The following is a 10,433-nucleotide window of genomic DNA, read 5'->3' on the forward strand; positions in this document are numbered from 1 at the left end:
GTCATATTTTAGTTTTTTTTATTGTATAAATGCTTTATGAAATAAACTGGACATTCTTTGTGTCTGTTCCTTTAAGAAACATTCTCTTGGATGTGAAATGAGATACAGCACTTTGCATTTACTCATGTCATGGGAGTCATGGGATTCTGGCACGGGACCTGGAATTTTGCAAGGATTTACAAATGCAGCAGCACCATAAACATAACTGTATGATCATAAAGGTTGAATGTTCAGGCACAAATGTAGTGGTGTTCAGTTGTCATACAGAGAATTGAGATATAGGCATACTATATGATACACACTTCTTTAGTGTGTAGGGAATCCTATCTGTTTTCTTTTCTTTGCATGTGCCAAATATCACATCCTAATGGATTAAAGAGTAAAAAAACATTTGTTAATTAGTGTGTGTGAAAGTACAGCACAATGCAGCCCCAGACATGAGAGTCTGTCTCATTCAACCACTGCATTTCTGATTTGTTGCCTTCAATTTCCTCTGTTCTTCCTCTTCCATTCCATAGTCCTAAAGTCAGGTAAGAGGGCATGATGTTTCCAACCCTTCCCATCCCTTATCCCAAGTCATTCTAAAACCATAGATCGTTGTCGTGTACTGTGCTTTGTACATTGTTTTTCATTTGATGAAGAATACACATTCTGTCTGTGGACTATGGTTTCATTTCGATTTTAGGTTTGCGTTGACAGTTTGGTGTGTGAACCTGATTTGTCAAGTTTTTCTTTTTCTTTTCAGGTTTGATTGCTGTAAACATTTCAGTTTTTGTCCACTTGAGTCCAGTTACTGTACCAAATAGTTTCTTAATGTAGCTTCCAGGGATGCATGAAGAGCCTCATCAGCTGAATCAAATTTCATCCATTTAAATCAGTAAACTCACAGACCACAGTGACATGCTCACAAGAAACAGATTCTACTTTGGCAGCTAGGCAATGCGAACTGAGAACCCTCGTCATATTTTTTTCTGATTGGGCACAGCCGTTGGAAATAGCACGTGCATGTTAGCTCAGTCTGCATTAATGCACCTAGCCTTACTGCAAATAGAAATGAAAGCTAGAGTCAAGATACAGTAAACAACTTCTAGATCGGGTTTAGCTTCGGTGCAGTTTTATTTAATTTTATATAATTGTCCATTTGCTAACTCCGCTCCATTATTGACTGTTACTCACAAACACTATTTACAGTTACTCTTAAACCGCTTTAAAGGGTTAGTTCACCCAAAAATTTAAATTCTGTCTTTAATTACTCACCCTCGTGTTGTTCGAAACCCGTAAGACCTTCGTTCATCTTCGGAACACAATGCGTCATGATACTGTCGTGAATGCGCGTCCACAACTGACACAGTAGAGACGAAAATGTGGAATGAAGTCGTTATTTTTGTTTTCTTTGCGCAAAAAAGTATTCTCGTAGCTTCGTAACTTTACAGTTGAACCACTGATGTCACACGGACTACTTTGTCGATCATCTTTGTACTTTTCTGGAGTACTTTACTTTTCTACTTTGTCTTTGTACTTTTCTGGACCTTGAACGTGGTAGTTACCTTGCTGTCTATGGGAGGGTCAGAGAGCCCTCAGATTTCATCAAAAATATCTTAAATTATGTTCTGAAGATGAACGAAGGTCTTACGGGTTTCGAACAACACGAGGGTGAGTAATTAATGACAGAATTTTCATTTTTGGGTGAACTAACCCTTTAAGGAATGCCCCATATGAATAGTAGATTTCCATGAACAGAGTTATTTTTTTGTCAAATGTGCTCAAAGAGCAGTAAAAAAGCGATGGATTGAAATATGCTGGAATGAATTGCAATGTTGCATAGCATTATAATCTTTCAGTTTATCAGTATTGTCTGATTTTGGATGTATTTCAGTGTTGTTGCATATTTATTTGTGCTCATTTCCCTTTATTTTTACATTTAGATTTATTTTGTCATTATCTAATGTTTAAAGTTAAAGTTTATCTTTAAAAACACTTGTAATTTAATTATTTTAAGTTCAATTTAATTAATTAATAACACTTTTAGGAAATCTATATCTTTATCGTACTTTATAATGCTGATGACTAAATTCACTTTAAATATAAAAAAAAAAAGTTTTATTTTTTTCTACACAAAATAGTAAAGCATTTTAATAATACAAGCCATAATGTTATTGACTTATTATTAAAATGAGCAACTTATTGTATTGGCTAGAATTTTTTAAATCTCTGCATTTCTATCGACACCACAGTGACATAAATCAGTGCATAAACGAAATGATGTTAGGTTAGAAGTATTTAATTTAATTTGAAGCAAATGCAGATGTTCTTACTGATGTTCTGCATGTTTATTTAGGAATGAGATCAGTTTAATCCACAGCATGAACTTCTCAAGATGTATTTAAAGATTTCGGTAGTGAAAAAGTACCATGCTTATTTTCTCCAACTAAGTGGAGAAAGTGGTATTTTTGGTTAATTTCTGTAAATCTCCATTTTAAACTACCCAAACACACAGATGCTCCTTAGATTTACTTTATACAAGTGCAAAATTTTGTCTAATAATGTGTGACTATGTGGCAGCATAGGAGTAGGATTGAAACATTTAACAAAGGACCAATTGCATATTTTTAAAAACAGTCTGGCACAGATTTGTGTCTCATTCATTCAGTCATAACAAATATTCACCAGCGTATCATTTAAGATGCTACACATCTGTTAATTATTCTCTAGACATCTATTCTCTCAATGTCTAACCCATCACACCACTACACATATCTGTCTTGTGGGTTCGATCCTTGTTTTGGCTATTGTGCATCAATTTCCCTGGAAGTTGCATGCAATAATAAATGTTTTTGTTTTGTGTGTGTGTGTGTGTGTGTGTGTGTGTTTTGTGTGTATTTCACTGTCACTCCCCCGCACTGTATGGTATTAATGTAAATGCCAACAGCCTGCGCTCCTTCAGTTCGGATAGGTCCAATACACTGAACCGGAGCTCCTTCACCCGTGACAGCATGATGATCGAAGAGATCCTGGCGCCAACTAAGGACACGGTACGCCCTCTTTCTCCTTGAGTTTTTAGATTTTGTGTCGCCTTATTGCTGTCTGTTGAGTCTTTTATATCATGGGGATTTTAAATCATGCTCAGCATACCTTAGTCTAAACTAGATACTTATTTCAACAAAGAAATACAAGTTCTGTACTAACAAAAAGAGTACCAGTGGTAGGGAAGTACCATAATACCATGAAATGTGAATACAGTAATTATTCAATATCTTTGTATATAGCAAAACATTAGATTAGTGTTATATATATATGTACTTTAAAAGAATATACTTACTGTAAGTGTAATATTTATGGACACTTAATTGCACTTAATTTACAATTAAATAAAATATAAATTTATATTAAATGCAGTTAAACAGTTGAACTGTGCTTTTTTATACATTTAAGTAGGACTCGAGCACGTCTTTATATGTAATTTCATAATTACTTTTATTGTCTTGGAAATATACTGCTGAATGTACTGACATGCATTTATGGTTACTAAAATATAATTGTGGCATATAAAATATAATTATGACATATGTAATTTCTGTTGTATGTCATGCATTTAAATATATTTGTAATTACACATTTGTCATAATGAAGTTGCAATTTAGTGCATTTAAAAAAGAATATCAAATAAAAATAAGACACCACAGTTGAAATTATAATCAAGTACTTTACATGTTACTTTAGTATGTTAGTCAACACATCGAAATACAGTAAGTGTACTTCTTTAAAGCATGCCAAAAGAATATTGGTAACACTTTACTTAAAGCCTTTATGTATAATGCATTATAAAGGGTGAATTAAAGGGTATAATTATTCATAATGTGCATTTTAATACATTATATCTTGTCGTAAATAATTATAACCGAATTTAAAATGCATAGTGTAACAATGGATTGATAAGTGTTATAATGTATTAACTGTGGTTACAGTTATTCATGAGATAGTACAAAGGTGCATTACAAGGCATAATTAATAAATTAAAACGACTTTTTTAATGAAGTATACATAAAGGCATTAAGTAAAGTGTTACCAAATGCACTTTTTAAAGTATAGTCAGAAATGTGTACTTGAAGTGCACTCAAGTGGCCTTTTATTTCAATAATATTTTATTATCTGCATGTATAGCTTTTTAAAATATATACTTTTAAGTTATGAAGTATGCGACAAGTGCACATGTAATACAATTAAGATCACTTATTTTTCTCAAGAGGTAACACGGATGTTTGATAAGAACCAATCACTGTATATTTTGAGTTCAAGATTCAAACAATGGGAGATTTCTGTGAAGTTTACTAAACCAAAAGTACAAAGCACATCAAAGGCCAGAAATATACTTACTATGAGTATGCAAATAGAAAATTGAACGGTGGGCCAAAAAAATGCAGAGATTGCAAAAATTATTTTATTACAGCACTGTAATTGTATTCAGACAGTAAAAGATATGTCAAAAAATCCACTTTATTGTTAAGGATCTTGAAGTCATTTTGCCTATCACTGCTGATCAGTGCATTTGGAGTGATTCAGAATCTGTCTCTTCTCTTCAAACGCTTCAGGGGGTCTGTAGAGAAATGCTCTCCCTTGTTGAGTCTCATTATAAGGTATAAAATGCATTGAGGAATTCTGCATTGTTTCTCAATCCACAACCCAATGCAGGCAAACATGAGCTTTGCTCCACAAGATGCATTTGCTATTCTTTTATGTTCTGCTCTTCAGGCCAGATTCTTTCCTTTCTCTATCTGTTGCATTTTTATAGCTTAGCTTTTCACATTGTTTCGGCTGTTTTGGTCTTGCATCAGGGGGTTTCTTCCATTATCTTCCACCTCCTAGAAATAATTCTCCTGCATGTTGTTTTGTTGATTGTGATTCTCATCATCAACCACAAGACAAGGGGATAATTGTGTGGTTGAGCTGTTAGTTGCAGAGTCTCAGTTTCATATGAGAGGACTGTGAAAGCACAGGCCGTTTACCGTGGTTCACCACAGAACCGCAGTGAATGGAAATATGAGTAGTATGTTCAGTTCTGAACAAGCTTGTTTTGTGTTTCAGCACCTGGCTTTAGCAAAAGATTACAACGCAGACTCAATGAGACGCTATAGCTGGACGCCGGACACTCTGGACAATGTGAACCTGGTCTCCAGCCCAGTCCATTCAGGGTAAAGCCAACATCACCATTACTATTCTTATACTTAGGGTTAGTGATTTGAACAAACCATTAAACATAAGTATTAAAGCCCTGATAATGCAAAGGTTGCTTTTGGTTCTTTGCTTAGGGGTAAAAAGAAGTTTGAAGCATCTGACCGTAGTGATGTGGAAATGTTTGCACCAGCTAAATTCAGCAATCCAGTCAAATCAATTTAAATGATGTTTATTTATATAGCCATTTAAACAATAGATTGCTTTAAAGCAAACCGTTTTAGAGAATTAAACATGAAAAACGGTGTCAGTTTTGGTTTCATTTAGAATGACAACTTCAGTTTCGACAATAAAGCAGCTCTCCAGTGTGTTCATGTTTTTGCTCACATCTGATCTCGACGGACTAAACAGAATTATGTAATGCTAGTTCAAAGGTGTTTACCAGCCTGAGCAAACTTTTCCAAAAGGTTTCCCTTGGCAAGCTGTTTTGAGCTCGTGAAAACTCAATTTTTTGGCCTGATTTTGTTTGAAAAGACATCACACCAGTTTGTTTTTTGATTTCACTTTAAGTGTATCAGGGCGTTTAGAATTCAGTGCAAATTATTTCTCATTTGTGAAACTGAAGTATGCTGTTTCCAATTCCGATTATGCTTATCGTTTCCGATTCTTAAAGATTTCCCGTTTCTATTTCAATAGAATTTCAAGGTATAAAAAAATGAAGTCAAACATTTAGATATCAAACATATTTATTCTGTGTTTTTTCTGTGGCCTTCTGACAGCTGCAGAAATATTAGGCTGCTGTCACTTTAAGACCTAATACACATGCCTTTTCTTTCTCAACTGTTTACAATCACTTAAGACAAAACCAACTGTGCTCATGAGGATATTTTGACAATTTTGTGGGTATTTGTCTGTTCAAGCGGAAGAAGATGCGAAAGAGAACTCAATTCAGGATTCTCACACTGTATGAGAGGTGGCTTTTTGTGAGCGCACTTTGGATAACAGCACATAAGTGTCGAATTGAGTTCTCTTCTTGCATTTCAATGGTTTAAAATCACATTAAATCGCACTTGAATCGATAAGCGGAATCAAAATGTACTTGTCTAATCAAATACACAGTTCTCTGAAATTTGGAACCGGTTTTAAATGGAACTTTGGAACTCGGTTCTCTTTCTTTCCCAGATTCATTCCTTCTCTTCAATGTATTATAATAGAGACAAAAATAAACAAATGCTTATATAAAAGTTCGTATGATTTTTTTTTTTCCATATTCCATATTTCCACTTGTTTCTTTGCAGCATTTCTCCCTCACTCCTTCAGTACGACAACAGGTGATGGTTGATCACGTGATCACAGTTTTTCCTCCCTGTGTTTGTGTTGTTGCTGTTCTCAACTCAACTTCTAGAGAGACGCAGCCCAGGCCGATAAATCAGTATAGATCACTATTTGATAACATCATAAGCCAAAGAAACCATAAGACCTACTGTACACATGTATATCATTGCCGCTTATTGTTTTTTAATTCATTTTATTATAATATACTGTATACTATAATGTTAAAATGGGAAAAAAATTGTGATTTCCGTAGCAATGAGTGTTTTAGCAATACAAATACAAACTGCTGAAAATAGATCTTAATGATAAAAGATTTACATTGTGACACCTTAACAGTTTAATTGAATTCTGATTCTTTACTGTAAACTAATTGTAACCGTCTTTGTTAGTACAATGTCTAACTATCCAACCAATATTCTCTACCTCACTAACTTCTCACCAGGTGCATGGAATGATCCCAGATCACTTCTTCTTCTCTGATTTTCTCTCTGAAATTTGTTTGTGAGTGTGTTTTTATCACAGCATGGGACAACTCATCTCTGAGAGCCTGTAAGATGCTGAATCACTCTTTATCGTCTTATTGGATAATTTTCCTCCCGCAGGTTTTTGGTGAGCTTCATGGTGGATGCCCGCGGCGGTTCCATGCGAGGAAGTCGCCACAATGGTATGCGCATCATCATCCCGCCCCGCAAGTGCACTGCGCCAACACGTATCACTTGCCGTCTGGTCAAGAGACACAAGCTGGCGTCCCTGCCGCCCATGGTGGAGGGAGAGGGGCTGGCGAGCCAGCTGGTGGAGGTGGGCCCAGCGGGGGCTCAGTTTCTGGGGTAGGTTTCACCTTCATGCCCATTTCACTCCAGCTTTTTCTTATCATTTCCATGGAAAGCATCTGTGTTTGGTAGTGTGTGTCGGTGAAGTGTTTCAGCAGTGACAAAGAGCGGCTTTGCCCACCATTGTTGTCATGCCAGTGCCCTGGTACATGACACTGACTCAGCGATGTACAGTAAAGTACCTTGACTTTACCCTTTCCTTAACTCTATTTCCTACAATGGGATCCTGCAGGTCATCAAAGTTCCCTAGTAAATATCTTGAGGACTGCTGAAAGAGCTCAATCATTTTAGTAATAAGTGTTTTAAAATGACACACATTGGCTCTGTTCTAGAACTTGGTGAGCTGCCTACAAAGACCATATTTTAAGGCCAGGCACCCCAGGTGAATTGGGTAATAGATTTTTTTAGTATTTTTAAATAGATATAATCATACTTTCCCCTGTCGGTTAACCACAGTACATTAAAGGGATAGTTCACCCAAAATTGAAATCTTTTGTCATCATTTACTTAATGCTCAAGTTCTTTCAAATGTGTATGAGTTTCTTTCTTCTGCTGAACACAAAAGAAGATATTTTAAATAATGTTTGTAACCAAACAGTTGACAGTAGCCGTTTACTTCCATACTGTAGTGTTTTTACAATTGAAGTCAATGGCTGCTATCAACTGTCTGGTTTTCTTTTGTGTTCAGCAGAAGAAACAAACTCATACAGGTTTGGAACAACTTGAGGGCAAGTAAATGATGACAACATTTTTTATTTTTTTTTATTTTAATTTTTGGGTGACCTATACCTTTAAGACAGTTGTTTTGGATTACATTTTCTGAATTTTTTTTTTTAAATATGCAAATGATTCATTGTCTAATTAGTCATTAATTTGCATACATTTCCAGAATAGAAATGTGAACATTGGATAAAGCCAGGTTCACAACTGTTGTTTAATTTTGTTGACATATTAAAGCATTTTTACAGACAGGATTTTAGATTTTTAAAATAAAATGTTATATAAATAAGACAAAAGATATGTGAATGAACCCATATGTAAAAACCTTCAGAATATTGGACTAAAATTGTAAAGTTTGGTGTATGTAAGTGCTACTGAAGTGGAGATTTCTGGCTCAATGCATCAGGGAAAAAATTATAATTTTGAGTTGTAGTTTAATTCTAAAGATGCAAATAGATAAAGTGTACTAAAATAAACACTTAAATGTGTATTTTGGGTGTTTTACTTTGCATTAGTCTGAAAGAAGACATGTTTTGGAATGAAAATCATAAAATTGACCACTGCATTAAAAATATATTATTAGAGTAAAGTAAAATAAAATGGTTTTGCCTGTAGTGTCTTGCCTTAAGGTGTCCTTTTGCGTGTTCCAAAAAAAAAAAAAAGTTCGCTGCCTTCTGAGATTGCTACATTCATTTTGGTCAAAATCTGTCCTTCATAAAGAATGCTATCCCAGAATACATTGGACAAAGCTAGAGAAAATTCATTCAGTACTGAAAGGATCAATAAAAACAGTCTAAACTAATTCAAATGTACTGTTTTACCCATTATTTGTGTATTGATGTATTTTTTAATGATTATTAGAGCACTACGCTGTTAGATTTGCAGCAGGCTAATGGCAAACCCTGCTTAAATCAATTGTTAGTCAAGTCTCCTGTGCACTATGTGTGTATGAGTTGTTGCCTAGGAATGTTCCAAATAGCTCACTCATGTCATTTTGGATGCATAGTTAGATGCAAGAAAGCTCACTAGGTTTTGGAACAAGCCGCTGTACTTGGAACAAGGTGAGCAATAGCTCACTAAAAGATTACAATGCTAGCACTAGTCTCCCATCCTGCAGGAATGACAAGTTGTTCCTCCTTTTTGTTCCTCTAAATGCTGCATGGATATAATTCAGTAAACTCCATCTACCTCGAAAACTCCCCCCTGTTAGCGAGGGCGAGAGCTACATTAGCCGAATCCTGCAGCTCGGGCCTCGGGGAACAAAATTTTCTGGGTAGGAGTGTGTGCTTAGTGAAGTCAAAGCACTTCATGTTGATTTCAACTACTACTTTTATTGACGCCATAGCTGATGTTTCCTTTGTGTCCTCCTTTACGTTCATCTACACCTTTTCCTTTTAGCTTTCAGTACGCATCGCTGAAAGTGACTCATACTGGCTGTTTGGGCTGGTTATGCAGTGCTTGGTGAGCATGAGTGTCTGCAGTCATGGCTGCTGCCTTAGCCCTGTGTTTTTACGCTAAAAGAGAGTTTCATTTGACCTTTTAGTTGTAGAGAAGGTATCAGTGTTTATTTAAGGGTAGGGTCACTCTCAGAATATTCTTGAGCAGTATATATTGTATTTGGATAAGGCCGTTTAGTGTCTAATGTGCCCTGTTTGACTCTCAGTTGTAGTGGGTCTGGGGCCTTCAGGCATGACATTTTCCATGGTACCTTCTCTGTCCACACATTAAATGTTTTCTTCCATGATTTCATGTTTGTCCGATGTTACTGTTTTCATCCATTGTGTAACATGAGCTATTTGATTTAATTGCTCCATATTAGAATAGGGCTTATAATATACTGTCCAGAACAGGTCGCATTTCATTTTTAGTAGTTTTGTTCACAAATTCTTTATTAGTAATTACGCCAAACTGCAGAAAATGCCCATCTTAAAACAAGCAAAACTCTCACTTAAATAGAAAGTATAGCAAGAGTTTCCTAAAGTAGAACCTGCCAATGGAATATGCAAAAAAAAAAAAGAAACTAGCATAAATTTCTTGCCACAAATAATATTAAAGGGGTCATATGATGCGATTTCAATTTTTCCTTTCTCTTTGAAGTGTTACAAGCTCTTGGTGCATAAAGAAGATCTGTAAAGTTGCAAAGACTAAAGTCTGAAATCCAAAGAGATATTCTTTATAAAAGTTAAGAGTCAACCACGCCTACCTAAAACGGCTGGTTCTAACACGCCCCCACATACCTACGTCACTATGTGGGAAGATTTGCATAACGCCGCCCAAATGTTCACGCAAAGAAAGAAGGCATAACTTTTATTCTTTCTGTAGTATTGTTGCCGCCATGCCGTGGAGACGCTGTGTTTCGTTGTTAAAGCAAAACTACTT

The 10,433-nt window shown here is 35.6% G+C and overlaps 1 protein-coding gene across 9 annotated transcripts in view; it reads left to right on the forward strand.

Moving 5' to 3' along the window:
* Positions 1–10,433, forward strand: part of LOC107727055 (ankyrin-3-like) — a 117,407-nt gene that overhangs the window by 82,921 nt on the left and 24,053 nt on the right. For 7 of the 9 annotated variants that reach the window (XM_016536817.1, XM_016536816.1, XM_016536813.1 and 4 more), the window contains 4 exons: positions 2,930–3,032; positions 4,590–4,634; positions 5,083–5,189; positions 7,107–7,331. In XM_016536817.1, the coding sequence (XP_016392303.1) occupies positions 2,930–3,032; positions 4,590–4,634; positions 5,083–5,189; positions 7,107–7,331 (480 nt within the window). The remainder of the gene's footprint in view (positions 1–2,929; positions 3,033–4,589; positions 4,635–5,082; positions 5,190–7,106; positions 7,332–10,433) is intronic. The other 2 variants (XM_016536818.1, XM_016536811.1) reach the window with 1 other exon arrangement.

Source organism: Sinocyclocheilus rhinocerous, unplaced genomic scaffold (assembly GCF_001515625.1).
Source record: "Sinocyclocheilus rhinocerous isolate Xijiao unplaced genomic scaffold, SAMN03320098_v1.1 scaffold2020, whole genome shotgun sequence".
In the NCBI taxonomy this organism is placed as follows: domain Eukaryota; kingdom Metazoa; phylum Chordata; class Actinopteri; order Cypriniformes; family Cyprinidae; genus Sinocyclocheilus; species Sinocyclocheilus rhinocerous.